Source organism: Onychostruthus taczanowskii, unplaced genomic scaffold, assembly GCF_017590055.1.
Source record: "Onychostruthus taczanowskii isolate IOZ18803 unplaced genomic scaffold, ASM1759005v1 scaffold4, whole genome shotgun sequence".
Lineage (NCBI taxonomy): Eukaryota > Metazoa > Chordata > Aves > Passeriformes > Passeridae > Onychostruthus > Onychostruthus taczanowskii.
In genome coordinates, this window is record NW_024501459.1 from 25,100,954 (window position 1) to 25,122,096 (window position 21,143).

General features: G+C 40.2%; 1 protein-coding gene across 1 annotated transcript in view; it reads right to left on the reverse strand.

The window, feature by feature from the left end:
- Positions 1 to 21,143, reverse strand: part of SYBU (syntabulin) — a 39,861-nt gene that overhangs the window by 12,064 nt on the left and 6,654 nt on the right. The window contains exon 3 of the mRNA XM_041413065.1: positions 14,153 to 14,350. Within this exon, the coding sequence (XP_041268999.1) occupies positions 14,153 to 14,350 (198 nt within the window). The remainder of the gene's footprint in view (positions 1 to 14,152; positions 14,351 to 21,143) is intronic.

Below are 21,143 nucleotides of genomic sequence, written 5' to 3' on the forward strand. Positions count from 1 at the left end.
TTTTCCTCAAGCTCTAACTGCTCAGGTGTGACACAGCACAGACTGGTAGCACTAGCACTGCCCATATTTTAGAGGAATGAAACCTGCTGGATGCCTGCACTCACAGAGATGGTCTGGCTCTGGTATGGCGGTTCACACTGAATCCAAGGCATGCACGTGGGCACAGCCAGGACTACAGGCAGGTGACTAAGTCTGGGAGATGGGCACTTCTGGCATTCTCTCTGCTGTGAATCTTGGATTTTAGTACTGAATCACCCCTCTGGTTTTATACAAGGTTTAGTCATTGAACTCACATTTGTGAGTTGTGCTCCACAAATAATGGCAAGAAACTGGGTACAGCAGTGTCTGGCATCCTCAGTCCTAAGGCAACAGGCATCCCTTCCCTATCCCACTGCACTGGCCAATGAATGAAGCCATCAGTCTCACTCTTTGGTGGACATCCACCCAACTGCTGGACAGTGCTCCCTCAGCAGCAGGTCTGTGGTCACATTTCAGCTGAGCGCTTGGCCCAGTGACAGCTGGCATCTTGGGCAGCTGGCAGAGATGCAGTCAGAGGGGATGCAGAGAAAAACTTTGGGTGTGTGTCTCCATAAATTGTTCAAATGTGTTGGTCAAGAAGACTTGCAGCTCAAAACCAGACAGACTTTTGGGAAGGACTGCAACACAGAACTTGCTTCCCTGTGTTTGGATCAAAATGCAATTTTACAAATTATTATTTATCTTGATTTTGGCTCATTTTTCTTGCTTATTTTTTTACTTTGAAAGAAGGATTGTTATCAAATAATTAATCTCATTAAGCAGTTTTCTGATCTAAGTACTATAGTTTTAGTAGTAATCTGAACCACACAAATGCAAATTATAAGCATTGCAGATCTCAACATGAATACATAATGTGACTTATGTATTCTGTGAAACCACAATCAATCAAGCTCTTCTCTCAAAACACAGTCACTACAAAATAATTACTGACACTGGCTGAGAGCCATCATGCATATTCTGCATATCACTATAATCTGGGCTTGTGTTTTTCTTAATTGTTTCTAATTCACTGATTTGTAGAGAAGCCAAAAGCGGATGTTGGAACAGACAAAGAGCATTACAAGTTGGAGTTTTTTGCTGCTTTATTTATTGTTAAGGCTGTTTTTCATACAGAAGTCAGCCTGACCTAATTTTTTTTTTTTTTTTTTGTGCTTCTGTATGGAGCTTGAGCCATTCTAACACCTTAAAAACTACTCCCACAGTTTCACTCTTCTGAGCCTGAAGTGACCTTTGTCAGGGGGAACATATGCTCATGGAGCAGAAGGGAACAGTCTGGGAAATTATCTTCATGTTCACACAAAAAGGCTCTTTGTTCTCAGAGACAGAAGGATGCTGCTTTCCTACACCAACCTCAATACAAACATTGAGACTGGAGGTTCAAAAACTACGCTGGGAGTTTTATAAGTAATCCTAAACTTGCATTTGACAGTTTTATAAATTATATCTTTAATCCACCTATGGACAAGTATGTTTTTTAAGCAACCATGCAGTATCACCTCAGGGGATTTTTTTATGTACCGGGCAGTACTATTTGGTCTGTTTGAAGGGAAATGGATAGGCTGGTCAGAAGTATTTTTAGGAACTGGAAAATGTCATCTTTGGCAGGGATAACCTAGCAGTACACAGAGAGGCAGCAAACTTCATCACAGACTGGGAAAAGATCCCAGCCCTCCCGTCACGTTGGTGGCAGAGGTTTAACAAAGGGCTTTCAGAGGCCCCTTCAACAACAGATTCTCCCAAATCTGGTTTCTGTGTGCAAGGAGGAGGGCACAGTGCATCTGCAACTGCGTGAAATTGCATGCAAAACCTGATTCAAGTGAAAGCTTCTGCATAGTCACCCTTAATATAAGACATATGGTTTTCATTTTAATGTGCATAAAACATTTTAAATCAGTTTGACATGTTTTCAACAGGCAAGGGAAAAACACTGGAAGGAGAAACATATCTGGGGGGTAACTGATGAAACAACCCTGCAATTCCAGGATGAAAAGCAAAATTTGTTGTAAGCTAATAAAATATTTACTGTAACACACATGTTGAAATTACTACAAAAAACTAATGAAGTTCAAGTGCCATCTGTTGAAAAGAACAGTAAAACCTTACGCAATTGGTTGCATAAACTATATTTTTTTACAGTAACAAATCCAAGGTAAGTCTGAGGCCAATGCATTTCAAGTTATGACTGCCATCATTTGCTCCTTTTTTTTCTACTCTTACTGTTAAGAAGCAAAAATGACAGACAAGAAGCCTGTGCTTTTTCAGCTTATTCATCCTTGCAGGTTTGTGGTCAAGCTGTATTCCACCAGCTCTAGCAAACAGACACAGCCTGCCCAGATTTCAAAAGCCAACAGCTTCCTATTATTTACAGAATCTAAGAAAGGTGGAACACAGACCTGTAATGAAGTGCCTCAGCATGGAAGCAAGACAATGTAATACTCACAAAATATGAAACAAACCTGGCAGAATTTTCATTTCTTTAAAATATATTTTATGTAACGGTGTATATAAAATACACTATTATAAAGCAGGTTTGCTATTTTTTTATGCCACATTGAGGGCAGTATATTTCAGAGTCCTTGGGGAAGCCATGTCCACCTTGCAGTGGCTGGAGGCTGAACGTACAAAACGAGGCTGGTTTGGAACTGGTGCTCTCCCTATGTGCCATCTCAGCTGGGAACCACCTCCCAGCAGCCTCACTCAGCAAAGCTTCTCAGCTCTGCCAAATGCATTTCTGTGCATGCCTAGAAGCAGGTCAGCTAAAAAGTGGTGAACGGTTTGATGGCTCTTTCAAAAGACCTGGGTGGGTGTTTCACACTACACCACATAAATCAGGATCCACACAAAACAAACCCAGTGACAGCTTTTATGCTGTCTACTTTTCTTGGAAAAGAAAGGCTCCACCTGGGATTCTTAGAGCCAGGCTTAGCTTTGAACTGGGAGGATGCTGCACATGATATCCCCATCACACCCCCAGGAACACAGCATGCAGCAATAAGAACTTGATAAAGAGATGAGGCCCCATCCTTGCAGCTTGTCATGCCCTTCTCCAGCTCCTCCATAAAACCACGTAGTAGTTTAGAATGCCTGTCTTCATTAACTCCTGCTACATGGGTGAAATCCATATAGGCCAGAATTTCCCACAGCTCCCACCTCCATCAGAAGACTCCACCCTGCACACAACACAGCCGAGAAAACTGTTCTCTGCAATCTAGAGCTTTAGCAAAGTTGAGACACTTCTATCTAGTTGTTCTGGCTGCTGGGTTTTGTTTGGTGATTATTGCAGTTTCTTTACTGGAACACGGACTGGACATGCATTTTTCCTTTCTCCTAGGCTCTTCCCAAGCTCAGAATTTTTAACTTCAAGGGACAACCAAAACAGAGTGAAGACATCTAAAGCATGGCTTCATTGGGATTTAGATATCTACATAAATAAAAGCAATTAAAATACCAAATAGGCCAGATGTTTAAAATGACACCACTATCTGCAAAGATCTGATAGTTGTTTATGCGTGACCTTCCCTTTCTGAGCCCAGTCACCACCCACTCACCAAAGCCTTTAAACGACAGTGAAATCAAGTGAGACTGGCATGACTAAAATAAAGACATTAATTTAGCTTTCCATTCCTATGCATAAATACAGATATATAAACACAAGGAACATATTGATTTATCCACTCAATACTGGTCAAAAGTATTTGAAATAATAACTCTGAGGGAAACAAATCTTTTAGGCAGTAATTTGGTCCCCAAAAAAAACAAGATCAGAGAACACTGATCTTTAAGTCAAACTGATCTTTAAGTCTTGATATTTAAGTCAAACATGGCCAGAAAAATATAAAATCAGATTTTTCTACTTTCTGTTTGAAATGATGCTTTAATTATGAAAGCTAATAAATGCCTTTCTTCTTTTAAAAATGGGGTAAAACATAAAACTAAATCCCCCAAAATTCAAAATATTTTAGACTGAATAAGGCCTTTGTTCAGTTTGAAACAAAGATTTTCTTTAATGTTTTGATTTGGCAGCAACCCCCAAATCAATTGTTTGCATAGCTCTGCTTTTAACATAGTAAGATGTCAGACAAAAAAGCAATAGGGGATGAAAAAAAAACAACCAGAAAAGGAAATAATCTATCAATTCCCGAGTAAACACTGCTCAGAAAACACTTTAAATCCCATGAATCTCATTAAAAATGCATTAATAACCTGGAGAAATTCCAAAAAAGGTCAACAATAATGATAACAGCATGAGAGGGTTCTGTTTATGAAGGGAGATTAAGGGAATGCAATTTGTTTATTCTAAGATAAAAATGCATACTGACAACACGGTTTATCATGGGAGGGGGAATATAGCTGGAAAAGTGTAAAGAAAACTATGTAACAGCAACACAGGGTTCTGGCTGTGATGCATGTTATTTCATGAAAAATTACTTGAAATAAAAACTCATGGTGAGTGGGAGTTGTGCATAGGAAAATGTATCTGGAATAGGTTCAGAGTACTTTAACCGGGGAAAGCTAGGAAGCTATTTTAAACATTGGCATAAATAATACAGATTGTAATTTAAAAGCAGAGGACAAAAAAAAAAATCCTAAGGGAAGATTCATAATGGACTCTTTCTCATGCACAAGTGGGCTGAAACCCACAGAAAGCAAACACAAGGCACAGAAAACTCACTGCAGTAAATACACAGATTTCAAGGCATGTTCTATATTGACCTCACATACATTTTAGAACAAGTACTTAAGAGTGTGCATTGTGTATAACATCGGTTTCTCCTTTCTGGCTCAAATTCCTCTCTGGATTAGTAATGGAGAAAAAAACCCAAACAAACCTGCTTGAATATACAAAAAGAATTTTATTGTTTTTACTGAAGATCACAGCTATTGCCATCTTCAATACCTACCTCTAAACCCCAGGGCCCTTCTTACGCCAGGCCCTCAGCTGCCTTTTCCTGATGCAGGAGCACATCCCTGCAAGCCCCAGGAGACCTTCATTTCTATCAAAAGGCATTTGGGTCTAGAAGAGGTATTGTGTGGCAGGGATGTCATCCTGTGCAGCATCCCAGGCAGTCCCTGCAGAAGCCCCACACCTGGTCCCCTGCTCCCTGTGACCTGCAGTCAGAGCAGTGGCTCTCCCGTGGACCAAGAGTGAGGTTAAGCTGGAGGCCGCGCGCATCCTTTGGGCCACGATCTGCCCGTGACAGTGGCCGTCCCACTTTCTGCGTGTCTGCAGCAACAGCAGTGCAATTAATGGGCCAGGGAGAGAGAGACAAAGGAGTTACCGTGTGCCTGCTGGGAGTTCAGCGCTGAACTCCCAGTAAAAGAGGAACAGCATGAAAGTGGAGCAGCTTCCCTGGGAGCAGCCACGCCACATCCCCTCAGCCTGCCCGGCGGCTCTGTATTAGGGCACTCCTCTGCTTTGTGCCATAGTCCATCCTCCAAAAGGCACACAAAGACATCTAAATCGAAGCTCCTTTTCCATTTCCTGAACTAAGCAACAAGGACATCCTTTTATTTATTTATTTATTGTAAGGAAGGAGGTATGTAACTGCAGATTTTTGCCCAATGCCCTGAATTGCAGGCGGCCTGTGCCACCAGCCCAGAGCTGGGCAGGTCACTGTGTAGAACAGGAAGGACTCAGGCTTTCAGCTTTTACTTGCCAATTGCTCTTTACAACTTGCTGGCTTCTTTTTTGGATCCTCCATTTTTGCTGTGACATCTGGGCACTTGCTGCAGCCTGAGTCTTCCGAACCAAGAAATCTATTTTGAGAGGCCACAGCCTACCCACTAATTGCCTATGTCTCTGCTAAGCAACATCTAAAATAATGTTTTAGAAAGGGCTGGATTATAAAATTTATGACACAGATGGTTTTTCTATGCCACTTTATCAGGAATTTCTAGACCTGTGTTACATACTATGAAATGCTTTGAAGCTGAAGCACTACTTGTAGCTTATATTTTGCTTATTCATGTTTACAAGAAATGTTTGGGTGTTTGAACATGTTTTTCCCCAGCAATTCAAACAAATTTGTTTAAATTAAAAATTTAAATCTAAAATACATATAAATCTAAATTAAAAACATACTGCTATGCTAATATTTTTTACCTTTCTAAGCATCTTTTGCTTAAAATATTTAGATTATAATTACATTCCAGTATTATTTTTCAGAAGCTACAGAGCACTTATTTCACTTCAGTGTATTTAGTTAGCTCTAGCACTTACTTCAGTGTATTTAGTTAGCTGTAGTTAACTTTAGGACTTTAGTTAACTTTTAAACTTTAGTTAACTAAAACCACTTAATTTCTGTGAATCCATAGCACAAAATGTGATTCAGAATCTCCCTTTGCAATGCTAGGCAGCTTGGGCAGTAGTCCTCACAAAATAGACAAATGGAGAGTGCCTAAGCGTTTCAGGGATGAATGGAAGAGGAAAAACCATCTAATTAGAGCTACTTGAAGGTCCCTCTGTGCTCTTCAAGCACAAACTTTCTTCCACAATTGAATGTCTAAGAAATTCCCTTTCCATTAAAAAAAGGAAGAAACCAAAAAAAAAAAAAAGAAAGAAAAGTCACAGAGACTGTGGTTGACTTCAGTAAGAGCCTGCAGCAGAGGTGCCAGAGGCCTGATGAGGACACAGGAGAGGCAGGTAAGATTCATCTGACTAAATGTGGAAGTCGTCCATGTCTCAGCCAACCTCAGTCCCATTCTCAGTCAACATAACAAGTGACTCCTCAAGTAAATGCTTTAATATTTGGTCAGAAAGGTCACACACCAGATACAGTGAATTCATTCATTCTACCACCTTTAAAACAAAACAGGACTTAGTGCACTCATGCAGGCAGATAATTAATCCCTACACTGCAGATTGGGAGGTCAGATAACTTAGGGGCCATTTCTGCTCTATTCATGAAGACCATGAATTCACATGTCCCTCACCTCCAAAATAGTTCCTGTAACCCCTAGAAGGGAAATGGCAGGTTCACCTGTTAAAGCTGTTTTGTGTCCTTTAAGCAATGGAACCAATCACGAGGACAGAGACAGTCAGACCCCATGTGCTACTGAAGGTTGTCTAAGGAGACAATTAGAGTCCAATTTCACTTCCTCTGAATATTTCACTTCCTCTGAATCACAAAAGGTGAGGGATTTATGCCAGACAGAGGAGCTCCAACCAATAGGATCTACTTGCTATGCTGGGTCTAGAACTAGAAGGAAATATTCAAAGGGGCCATGAGAATCTGGATGCCCCGGAGTTTGTGGGGGAGGCTGGGCTTTGCAAATGCCAGATCTTCAGCAGTGTCACCCTCACCACCATCCCCCAAACCTCGCAGGCTGGCCACCTTCCAGCCCTTACTAACTTCTACAACCACCAAACTTCTGCAGGGTGATGTCCCTCTGGGCTCAACTCCATAGCACAAGCTCTGAGGATGGCATGGGCTGGAACCCAGACAGGGTGTCCTCACTTCTGGAGGGTGAGATGTGCATGTGCATCCCCCCCAGAGCACACCCTGCTCCTCTGGGACCCGCAGAACCAAGGATTTAATAACTGCCTGTGCTGGCAAGTGAGGCAAGCAAACCTGCAGTGCTCCATAGCAACAGACATGAAATTAAAGCAGTAAAATATGCAGGAGGACTCAGCACATACAGAATGATTATCCAGAAACATTTTTTTTTTATTTAGAAAATCAGCAGCAGCTATTTTGTGTGGGTGCAAAATGAAAGGTGAAGGGAAAGAAGAAAAGCAAAAGTAACTAAAGGAAAGAAGAAAAGCAAAAGTAACCGAGGAAAATGAATAGGGTCAAAAACTGCCACAACTGTATTTGCTAGATTCTGTATTAGAAAAGGTCTCAGAAACTTTAGTGTCACAAATGAAATTATGAAATACAGATAACAGAAAGGGAGAAGAGTGTGGCTGAAACTGCACAGGAAACAATGATGCATATGGTTGGATTTGAATGTCAGGATGGTTATAATGGCTGCTATCAGGTGTGGGACAGGAAGTGAAGCATTCAAAGCATGTGCTTACATCTGAGAAAGATGCTTTCTCCCTTTTTATGCCAAGGTGATGTTTTAAAAAACAAATCAAAAGCCTTCCAGAAGCACAAGTACTTGACCACTGTGTATCTGCTCTTTGCCAAATATCAAGTGGCTTAAAGACATAATGCTCAAGTTAAAGCCCTCCACATCTGGTTTAAGTTACTCAGGGAACCTGGATTTTTACTCTTCCTCTTTTCACTTGCAACTTCCTCTGTATCTGTCAGAGAATCTGTGCTCTACACTTATCAATAAACACTGTCAAGTCAAGAGATTCCTTGGTATTAATTCAAGTAATTTAAGGGAAGAACTAATGGTCAGTAATAGGCAAAACATTCCATTATTTGGTATCAACTCAATTAATTTGGTCAATTTTCAGAACCTTTTTTGTTCTATGACCAATTATTTAAAGTGCACTGAACCTGGAGTAGCCCATTTCCTAATTTCAGCATTCTTATGCATGTGACAGCAGCCACATAGCTAAGTAATTGAATATTCCTAGGACTGGAAGCATGAATTTCCCAATTTCACCATTCAAGTATGGTTATCACTGCTTGCAGGGTGGGAACATGGTGTTCACTGATTAAATACCGCATTTGTAACCGGGTTAAATGTTCTTTGCCATACCCTTATTCTAAATTATCCCTCCTGCAAAAGGGCCAGTCTTGGAATGTGGGTTATGAGGTCTTGTTAAATAAGTTACAGTAAAAAGACAGACACCAGTCTTCTCATTGCTCTTAGCTTTGTGGGATGGAATGAAGAATGCCAATTTATTTTAACAATCACTTAAAGTCAATGCACTTTGCTATCTCCAAACAGAGGTTTTCCATTGGTTTTGGTGTGGGTATTTTTTTCAAACAACCAAACAGTGTGACTTTGTGTTAGAATACACAGCACACCAGCAGCATTTTAAGAAGTGTTTCAACATAATAGGTAGACGTCCTAGCAAGTAGTTAAAAAGATTCATGAATTTCTTTGTGTGCCATAGGAATTGTTCAAGTTAGCACATTCTGTAACTTGGTTTTTGTATTCTGTTCTGCTGCTCCTGAGTAACAGGGACAACAGATCTATTATTTTCCAACTGCTTGCAGAAATTTGGTACAGAGAATAAAGAAAAGTTATGCAAACACCAGATACAATGTTCTTGGATAAATGTGCTGGTAAACCATGTCTTTCTAATATTTTATTGAACTTTCCAAGATAAAACAAAGTCCTGTCATTGCAAATGATGCACTCACAAGGAAGTTCTTGACAGTGAAATAAATTTCCATAATTACCTGTAAGACAATCCTCTCACAAAACTTACATACCAAATCATGTTTTTCAAGTGAAGCACATATACACACACATACATCAGAGTCAGACACTGCTATTCCCCACACTGTCAGACTGAAATGAGGGAATGAGTTGACAAAAGACCTGTAAAATAATACAGCCAGATGTCAGGAATATAACCTAAATCAAAATTATATTTGGTTTTTAAAATAACCAAAGCGACTACCTTTAGAATACAGACAGATACAGAAGTAAAGTAGCAATATGGATTAATTTATTTGCTAATTTTATACTAATGGATTAACTAGTTACTACTTCTTGCTTTCACAGGGGACTCCCAGAAATAAGTTCTTGGACATTTAGTGTCCTGGGAATCCAATCCTCATATACCAGACAATTAAAAAAGAATGAAAAAACCCCAAACTTCAGGAAAAGCATTATATTTTAACAGGTAGGCATTGTTAACAGATAAAACATGCTTTGCAGCTAACACTTGCATTTCTTCTCTGATCTGTTTGGCTTATTTAAATTCTAGTCTGAATATGTCCAGTTGTCCAAATTTTCCTTGCCTCCTTTTTGATCACTATCAGCTCCAACACTGACTAAAAAAGTACCTGCACCTATTGAATACTCACGACCAAGTAAGGGCAATACATTCTGCTCCACCTGTCTCTCCTAAAACTCCTAATTGTCCCAAAGCCTTCAAAGATTAATCTGCTCAGACTGGGACACCCTATTCCAAGGCTCATTTACAGTGGCTTAATAAATTCACCAGGAAGAAGTAGGAAACACGTGTTGAGTACACGATTACTTTGCCTTGTACTTACTATTTGCTAAATAACATTTTTAGTTGAATAGTGATTGTTAAAATATATATTTTTTTTTCAATATACCTTCGCAAGGGCAGGAAAAGCACGAATTGTGCCTTGCAACTTACTTAACTATAGATGTGGCTGATGCACTGTTTAAAGGACAAAACAAAGTCCAGCAACACAGCATTAGAGAGAATCGCTGGGAGGTAAAAGGGACCTTTTGAAGCCACCCAGCCCAATTCCCCACTCAAGCAAGTCTAGCTGGAACAGGCTGTCCAGGACCATATCCAGTTGAGTTTTGGCTATATCCATGGATGGAAACTCCACAGCTTCTCCAGGCAATGTGTGCCAGTGTCTGACCACAGACAAAAAAAGTGTTTTCTGGTGTCCAGATAGAATTCCTTGTTTTTCAGTTTGTGCTCATTGACTGTTGTCCAGCAAATGTAGGTGCTCTGTGTGGTGGAAACCTCTGACATTTTCCCATTAATCTGAACAGAAAAAAAGTTTTAATGTCAAAACTGCCACCCTTCTTGAAATATAATCCGTAGCAGTTCAATGACACTGAAATCCAAAATATGCTATTTTAGCCAGATTCAGTAATAAATGGCTAGATGTTTTATTAGCAGTGAAAAAAACCAAACCCTTTTTGCATGGTCCTCTGCTACCTGGAATGTTTATTATTGTACCAAGATGTGAATGACAGTCCTTACAAGGTTTGGGAGCTGACCCTAATTTGGGCTCACCTAGGGCTCTTTTGTGCCATGGCATTTACACATCTATTCTGCAGGATTCTGAAGGTGCTGAAAGGTCTGGGACACCCTTAATGTTTTTTTCTTAGATCTTAATAATTTCATGTGAAACTTCAGCAATTCCGTGGGATTTAAGAAACAGCTCCAACAGCAAACATTCAGGAAACTGTCCCAAGTGTGCCTGTAACACCAAAAGCAAGAAGACCCAAACTTTACAGAAATGCTGATCACAGCTGATCAGAATTTGGTCCTTCTCAAATTCTGGTGCTCACAGAGATTTAAATACATACCTGTGTTAGTTTAAACATGCAAGACTTTTAAAAGTTATTGACACAACTTCTCCTAAAGATTCTTTCATTTATCCATGTCTTTGAAAGAGGCAGATTTTGAATACTTTCACTAAGCGTTCTAATAGAAGTTGAAAAACCAGATGAGAAAGACTGTCAAAGGAAGCAAAACAATTCCCACAGCTCTCAACTGGACATAGACTACAGGAATTCAGGAGGGATCTTTCTAGGAGGACTACACAAGAATGTGAGCACGCAGAAGTGCTTATGGTTCTGTTTATTCAATTACAAGAAGTGTAGGATTCAGTACAGCATCTTGATACAACTAAGACCAAGGTTAATTAAGTCTTTTTGTGCCTTTGTGTGAGGACATGTTCTGCAACACATTTTGTATTGCTTTTAATATTATGTAAATGAATCACATCTAAAAGAAGAACCAACTTCTAAAATCCTGAAATTAAAAGGCTTGTAGCCATATCTGAGAGTGGATGGTCTATTATTTTCCTTAATATTCCTGTTCTCTCTATCCCTCCCTGGGAAAGCAGGCACAGGTTTTAAGCCAAATTCACTTCTACACTGATGTGATTCGGATTTAATGCAGAATATAAACCACTTCCATCTCTCTCAAATGAATAATTTCTTCATTATTATAAATACTTTATAGGTTTAGCAAGAGCACTTCAGGATTATGTGTGGTTCTCTATGCAAACTACATAAAATATGAATGATAGCCTAATCTATTTTGTTAATACTTCAAGAGGTGAAGATGGCTTAGACTCATATAACATAAGGCCTTAGGCTGTCTGAGAGGAAAAAAAGGCTATGTGTATTTTGCATTTTGAAGTACAGAAAAGAAAGATGAAGTGATGTTACTAGAGAAGCAGAAAAGTCTAAGAGCTTGGGAACAGCCCAAAAACATCCCAGGGCTCATTCTCAGTGCTATCCCTTTCTGACATTTCCTGAATTATTTACATATTTGTGTAAGTGTTTCTTCTGAGAGTCAGCATGTTCCAAGAAAACAATACTGGAAACAGACATATTTCAGCAAAATGACAGGAATTTTGAAGGTCCATAGTGATGGATGTAGTTGTGTAAAAATGTAGTGCAGGACATGGTAAAAAAGAGCGGTAGGCTAGATTTTTGTCTCTCATATATAACTCCTGCTATGTAGTCATTGTCACAAGCCATTTTAGATTAATATGAAGTAGATATAATCTCTATAAATCAAGAAGGGCTTTTGGTAAAGAGAAAATTACACACAATTTCTTTTATATATGACAAGGACATGTTGCTGTTATTCTCCTCCACATCCCACTTCCCTTCTATTGATCCCTAGTTACTCTCTGAATGTTTTGCTACATGGTGATGCCTCCTCTTTGCACAATGGCTATATCTTCTTAACTGAGTCAAGAGAAATTCATGTGCAAGTAGGTCATGAGGAAGAGACTGGGTCCACCTGAAGCTATGGAATGAGATAGCAATGGAAGAAAATTGCTTTAATCCCTGTGGCCAACACTGAGGAAAACGAACCATAGCTCTCCCCTGTCATCCATGTCTGACATGTCACACTTGTGTCAGCTCTCACACTGTGACATGATTTTGAACAGTTTTTCACTAAAAAATTGTGAGATATTTGGCAGGAGGAACTTAGAAGTACTCTGTAAAACAGATCGGGTTGCTGAATATTGCAAAAGGCTAATAACTTCATACTACAAGGCAATTAAAGTGTAAAACTGAAAACAGTGAATTAATTTATTGAAAAAGGTGCATAACTTCTCCATGAGTATAGGACTCTTCATTAGAAAAAAACTTTTGCATTCATTATTCACATTTTGCTAAGCAAGTTCATATTCACAAACAAAATCGTTGTGGTAGCCACAGCTGCGGATTTGACTGGTATATATCCCTTTCACTGCAAACCTTGTAAAAAATATTACCTATCAGCCATTATGCACAGCAGTGGGAGACTGGGAACACTCAAGAAACATGGTGCTATGAAATGAGCCAAAGAACTTGCAGGGATAGTGGTAAAATAGGTTTAATCAACACTTCCAACGACCAAGCCAGTGAAGAGGTTTTGCAACAGATTTTCCACTGCTTCTGGATTAAACATGATGCTGGCAAATCTGAGCTGGTTTTTCATGGAAGTATCTAAATTGCTTCCAGAGGTAAAATGACTCTGGAAACAATATAGCTAGGAGGTACCTGAGCTCATAAACCATGTCAGTTCTGCAGCTGGCTATATACAGGGCCAACTTTGTCTCCATGATTAATTAAATAGCAACACAAATATCCTGACCATTTGTAATCAAGAGCTGCCTGTACATCAATCAAGTGATATAAAATATTTTATATCAACTGACTAAAATTACAGGAACCAATGGCACATCTGGGTATTTAGTCTTGGATGTCCAACAAGCAGGTGCTGATTTAGCTGGCGGTCTGAGGTGGCCCATTAGCCCAAGGCACTGGGAGATACACTTAATTCAGCCATTGCAGTACAGGTCCAAATCTGCCCAAGTCCCACACACAGGCTGCCTGTCAGACATCTCATATCCCCAGAGCTGTCAGAGCCTGGCAGCACAAAGTTTAGGCAGGATCCAACAATAAATTTAAGGACATCACAACTTTTTCATTTTAAGAGTCATTTATCTTTGGGCACTGAAATATGAGTGCAATTACTATGAAACAGAATAAAATCCATTTCAGCTATTTGATATCACCATCGAGCCTCATAAAAAAAGTGAATATGTCAGTTGATTGTATTTCCATGAAAAGGACAATAACAATAGTGTTTTCATATCTTTCAGGTGGCTCCACAGAAAGAAGCCACCTATTTTATTTACTATCAGCATTGATGATATGACAGGTGCACAACACAGGTGTCTATGTATGTAGACACCTGTAAATATACCAGTCAATTAGGAAGTGTAATTAAGGAAATGAAAGGAATGATACTCACCGGGTTTTACAAGGCTTGTCTTTGTCTCCTTCTTGTATCGAGCCAGCTGCGTATTCCCTTCACTCATTGACCCTGGACTGAATTTCTTCCTGGAAAAATCTCCATCACTACCAGTGCAAAAACTGATTGGACTGTTTCCAGCATCAGAAGGAGTCTTAACTGGAGATACTGACTGGCTACTAGGACAGCCAGTGTCATCTGAAGAGAAAAGGGAAAACATCAACATTTCTAACTAATAAGTATATGAAACTTAGCAGAATAAAAGAAAGAGTGTTAGCAGAATAAAAGAAAGAGTGTTTGAACTACAACTCTTTACAGTAAGTGATATGTACAACCTTGGCTCTGAAACCTGGTGAGAAGCTATTTGTTTCATGCATTTTGTGAAGAAATCTTGAGTACCTTATGGCAAGCTACAAGGGCAAGTACTTGTTTTACTCAGTCTGACAAAATACAAAATCACAGGCTACATAATGAAAACTCCTATCTAAGACGAATTCCTTTAGCAAGGTTAGGGAATATTGCAGCATGAAGATATCTTCATGTTTCTTACACAGGATATTTATTATAGGAATTTTCATTATGTAGTTGGGCACGCTGGCTGCAGAGCAAGCATGGGCCATATGCTCTCCTTCAAGAAATGTTCCTGTATCTGAACAAGACAACTACCTACAGCCCACATGCACAAAGTCAGGAATTTCATGTAACTGGAATTAATTTTGAGGTTCCTCAAAATTGTCTTTCCTTTAAAAGCAACCATGATCATAGAACTCTTCCATTCTTGACAAGTGGCTGTGAGGTAGCTGGTTTGGAAGAGAGTGGGTTACACACAGATTGCTTTTGTTTAAAGCTGAATTCCTCTGCGGGCACACCAGCACTCCAGGGCACCAACAGCCACCTTGGGAACAGACCCAGGTTCCCGACCTCCATGGGATACAAATACTCCAGCTCTTAACAACTGACTGCAAAGTAAGCAGCCTGATTTTGAATGAAATCCACATATCAAACCCCAACTTAATCTAATCTTGTTCCATGTAATCTGGAGTAATTGTAGTTCCCCTAGAAGTCACGGTGGTTTAATTGATACACAACAAAACCAAACACGCTATGCTGACTCTCCTGGAGAATTTTAATTGTTCTTTCCCAGGACAAAATGAAAGCTGCCATTTGAATTATACCATTGCACTCTTCTCCTGATGCATTATCTTTAGCTAACATGAAACCCAAAGAAGTACCTTCAACTGAGCCAAATAATTTGCATGACTGTTTTGCACTTACCTCTTCCACCCTGTTCATAATGTAGGTCAAGGGTCATTTTGTACTGAGCTTTGCATGGGCATATTGATTTAAAAGTCAGTGCATGACTGCATGTTTATGAGTCAGAAGGGACACCCCACATCTATCTAACACCTTTTTGCCTACCTCCACTCAGCAGGAAAGAACAGCTTTTGCCTTTTTCAGCTATTTCTCCTTCAGTACAGTAGAAAAACTTCATTCTTTCATGTGATCCAGTTTCCCTTCATGCCGGGGCACTTGTTCTACCCTCACTCATCTGTTCCAAGGTTCTGTTTCTCATTTCTCCATGTCCTGCCTTCAGCCTGAGCAAGGTACCCACAGCTGCTGACTGTCCAGAGCAAGCTGCATGCATTAGGCTGCAGGAGCAGCCAGCAGCTTGAGGTGTTGCATCCCAGGACTCTGCCAAGTGCCAGGCATGGTGCCAAGCCAAGGGACAATCCAGCCTACCGCCAGAAACACCTCCCAGGGCACAAAGGGCAGTAACAGTGCAAAGCACCCACTCCAGCTTAATCATATTTAATTCTTTTAAATAATCCCAATTAAGCGAAAAAGCATCTCTTTTTGTCATCTTGCTGCTGCCTTCTATAACTCAGAATTAGTTCGTAGCAAAATAACAGAAAAGAGAAAACTGCTATTAAGTTTTTCAGCCTGTCCCTGCATTCATCCTAACGCAAGATTGCAGCCCACATTGCTTTAGTTTACTTTTTTATCCTTTCCATTCCCACCAACATCACAATATAACTCAACACAAAGAAAAGAAAATATGGCAATTTCCTCCCAGATCAGCATCTGTTTCCCTTTCTCCAACATCTGGAGTCTTCTGCAGGCTGAGTGAATATTACCTGCAGGACGGTGGATCAGCACCACTGAGTGAGCTCCTGAATTCCATTTAAGCAGCTGCTTCAGCTGTGTCCAAAGCAGCTTCTCTTTAGAAGCACACAAACATTTATAATCAAATATATTCAGAATAAATGACAGCTTGCACAGTTTGTTTTACAATGACAATGTTTTACAGATGACAGTTTGTTTTAATTATGACTTTTCTACTTAGATGTTTCTGTATGTGGCATTAGTTTCCAAACTTTCTGTTAGAACAAAAACAACAAAAAATCCCCACACAAACAAAAACCCTCCTCAAAACAAAAAACAAAAACCCAAGCAAAGTCCCCTCCCAAAACCTTCCACCAAAACCCACAAGAAACCATCTACCTCATCTCTCCACCAATACAGTTACTGCAATACCCGCACAGCTTCTGCAGACCTCACAGATCTGTTTTATATGGGAGAATTTATGTAGAAGTAACTCCAAAAGCTGTAGAGATGCAGCCTGGAAGAACCACAGGACTTCACCCAATGAAAGAACTAAACTACAGTATTAAAAATTGGGGCACTAAAACTCTCAAATGTGTAAAACTAACTACAATTAGGAAAAAGGTAGCTAAAGGATACATACTAAAATAGCACAAGTTGTATTTACCACCCCCCAACATTGCCTGTGATATCACACTGGTGACACTGTACCATTAGATTATGTCATATCTACATATCCTTGTTTTACTGTTAAGAACTACAGCCTTCAGTGCAACAGGGCATTTTAAAAAACAAATGAGCCTGGCCACCTGACCCACAACTCACCCTCCTGGCACAAGGAAAAGTCCTGGTGAAGAGTGAGATGCTCTCTAGCTGCTTATTGCTAGCCAATTGCTTGCTTGCTTACCTTCACCCTTCCTGCTACTGAAACCTTACAGGCTATTGATTTGTATTTAATACCGTAGGTGAACTCACCACAGGAGCAGCAGATCTTCCTGTGGACCCTGATGTGGAGCTGATTCCCCCTCCATCTCCTGACCACCCTCCCTGCTCACTGCTGCAGTGACCCCTCTGCTCCTCACCTGCGAGCAGAACGTGACTGCAGCATGGTGCGTTCAGTGCCTCCCCCAGACCTGCAGCTCCTCCTAAATCCTGCTGGAAACTCTGATGGAAGGAAGCAAGGACCTCCACCTGCCCAGAAATGGGCCAAGATAAGGAATCTCTCTCAAAAAAGTGGGTAAGGAGCAGATGAGCCCACAATGGGATTGACTTTCTGATATGATGTGCATATAGTTTCCAGCAAGGTCAGTTAAGGTTCAACCCTGTAACTCAACAGGAGTTTTGCCCCAGTAAGGACTTCACACCTTAGACTCCTCAGGATCAGAGGAGTACCTTCTCAGGCACATCAGCATCAGGAAGACAAAACAGAGAAAGCTGGTAAATAGTGCTGTGAAAGCCTGTACTTCTTATCTTGCCTGAATTTACTTGCACAAGAGGTAAAATCACATGAATTTATAACACATGATTTCCACTGCTTTCTTTCACAGTGTCTTTTTTTCCCACAGCGGCCTCCTAGGAGCATTCTGGGAGTAGACTTTTCCTTTGAACATCAGCTGGATTTCATCACTTGAAATTCTATGTCCAAGCCCTCTCCCAGATCATACATGCCTGCCAAATTTCAAAGCCAAGCACGGGATAGTGTCTCCTCAAACAAACCATCAGGAAAGTTGCTCAGAGCACTCTGACATTTGCATGCCCTGACTAACCTTAAACAGTAAAGTCAAAATATAAACAACAGTATTAAAGATAACAATACTCTGAACAATAGACAAAAATACTGCTCTGGTAGATTTTTAGGCTATATGTTAAGATGTGATGAATTTCTCAGCACAGATATCTTAGAAGGTTCACTAGAATATGCCTTAGAATCTTCTTTAAAAAAATACCGCCTTTCCCAAAAGGCTTCAAGAAGCTTTGAATATGCAGCCTTCTTATATAACACATGTAAATAATTAATGATGCTCTCGCTGAGGAAGCACTGACTTCTTTTTACTTTCACTCCTAGCTGCCAGATTGAGTTAGGCACTCCTGTGACACTGAATCGTCCAGTTCCTGCCTGATACCTATTTCACTGTTCAACATTTGTCTCCTCCTAAGAGTCCCCTGACCGGTGTTCAGGCTGTACATAGTCTGAATTTCCACCAAGAAATGTGGATTCTGGAATTAAATGTGTGGCTCTAGCAAAATTTTGAATGTTCAGTGTACCAAGACAAAAACAATTTCCTGGCTTTTACCTGATGGTTATGTTTGCATTCATTCCAGGATCTGTTAGTCTGGGTAGCCACAGCTCTGCCAGGAAGGTACACTGCAAGCTGGCTACTGGCAGTGAGGGTACCACAAAGGGTAATTTTTCAGGGTAATCTCCCAGTCTGCTTGTATGCCTCGCCTTTTTTGAACTTCATTTTTTGAACTGTTTTGGTCTTCTCTTCATGACTGTAGCACATGTGTTTATGTAGCACAGGGGTGTTTATGCAATTATGAAAGTTGCTGACAGACACAAAAGGGAATACAGCACCTATCTTCCACCTGTAAGTCTCTTTCTGCATTAAACAGAGAGAAAGAGGCTCCTCTGGAGGGTGAGTCAGAAGGACAGCCCCACTCAGCCTAAGTCATCCCAGCACTCTGAGTCACTGCCTGCAGGGTCACAGCTCACTCCAAGGGCCAACACAACCACTGCTCTGACCTGGGCAGCTGAACCGGGAATGTAAGGGCTCAGTGCCCAGGCAGAGAAAACTGCCAATGGGAGAGTCACAGCATCATTCTGCAACAACTGGGAAACACAGTAAAAGCAGCAGACGAAACATCAGAGTACAAATTAGTCGTACACATAGAAAGGCAGAGGTAGGAGCATATTCACATTCACAGCAGAGGGTCTCAACAGGCAAAAATCCTACCTCATACCTCTGGAGGCACCCTCTCCTTCCAGCAACCACTGAGGGAGCACAGCCTAAGGTAAGAAGTGGGAAATTCTCCTCAGCTCCTGATTGTACTAAAACCTTTCATTTTTACAGAGGTGTAGTGGCCATTCCAATATGTGACTGTATGTACACTGTAAGTTTAGTAATTTGCTAGTAACAATTTGTCACTTACAAAATCATACAGACTTTAGAAAAAAATATTTATTAACTTCACTAAAGGTAGAGTCCTAAAAATGTTACTAGTTTTGGTCCTTTTGATAAATTTAAAAGTAATTTCTTAGCTATTTTGAAGACCTGTTCGGCTCGGTATTTAAGAAGATTTTTCAGAATGTGACATATTTGTGAGGCAAGTCTCTTACCAAGAGTCAAATATAGTAAACTAGAGCTGAAGCACAAGGACAACTACAGTAGTGTCAGGAAAAGAGAGGAGGCCTACTTATGCAAAATCCTGCCAAGCAAATAATTTCCACATTTAATCTCAGTGTCTCTGCAGGCAAAACTTGAATTAACTATGCTCCATTTTGCTTGTGAACAAAGACTGGCTAGCAGCTCCACCACTCCCTGAGGTCGCCTACAGAGGCTCTGCAAATTCTTGTCCTTGAAGGGTTTCTAGACTCAAACAGACAAACACATGGCTGCTGGGATGTGCTGGGAACAGTCCAGCTTCAAAAAAGAGGCTGGATGAAATGATGTCCACAGGTCCCTACAACCTACATGCTTTTCTTTTTGTCAGACATTCCACATCTGGAAAACAACCTGCTATTCACAGTCCATCTTTCAAGCTAGAACTTTTGACTGTAATGTTCTAGTCATAAAATCTAACCCAGCAAATCTTCAAGTGGTTGCTGAGGATCATCAGTGTACAGGCAACTTTTATCCCTGCTGCTCACCAGCCCCTTTGAGCTGGCTTCTGTCACACCCACAGGCTGACCACCAACTGCTGAAAATTTTATATGAGTACTGCTCACTGACTTTGGTAAGAGGCCCTCTCTGTTCAGTCACAGCATGGCAGGAATGCTGACAGGCTGAGATTCTATAGAAGAGGAGAGAGGAAGGTGAAAAAAGATGGACTGACCTGCTGCTAAGCTTGGGCATCTTTTGCAATGCAGGATTTCACATAAACATGTATTTAAAGTGATCTGCTCTTGATGTCTGACTGTGCAATTGCAAAGTCATACTGAAGTAGCTAATTTTAATTTTAAATGATTTTGGCAGCAAATCTACTAATGTTCCTTCTACTTGAACATTTCACTAGCAAACAGGACTGACATCAGCTCTGTCAAAACATATGAAAGAAAGAGGACTATATAATTGTGGTTTACTGGCTTTGTCATTACATTTATAGCCCTACTAATGGTGTATTACAGAAGAGAAGCATAAGGGCTTACTAGTAAAAATATCAATAAAAATAGCACTGTTACTAGGAGAGCTGTGGTCAGGAATAGCACAGCTTCCTGAGTTTCATTATCACATCACAGAAAACATCTGGATAAGGGGTTTAAGGTGATAAAGGGCTGAAAAAATCTATTAAAAATTTTATAGAAATTTTTAATCTAAATGTAAGGACAGGAAAGAATCTAAAAAGAAGACAAAGGTATTTTCTGTTTGGTATGGGTTTAAGCAATTTAGTAGACGTATTAATCTTTTCTGAGGACAACAGCTGGCAGTGGAACCACTGCTGCTACCTCTGGTGGGAAAGCATTGACTATATCCGGTGTAAGAAATACTATGCATTTAATATTAACATTAAGTGAAATATATATGTGTATATAGCTTGGTTTCTGTGGGGTTTTGTGTAGTTTATTCCATTTTGCAGCAAAGAAAGAAATTAGAAATATTCTTTCCAGTTTTGAAGGCACCATTTTGGGAAATAAAAATCTTCAACAGACCAAAAAAATTTAAGAATTTTG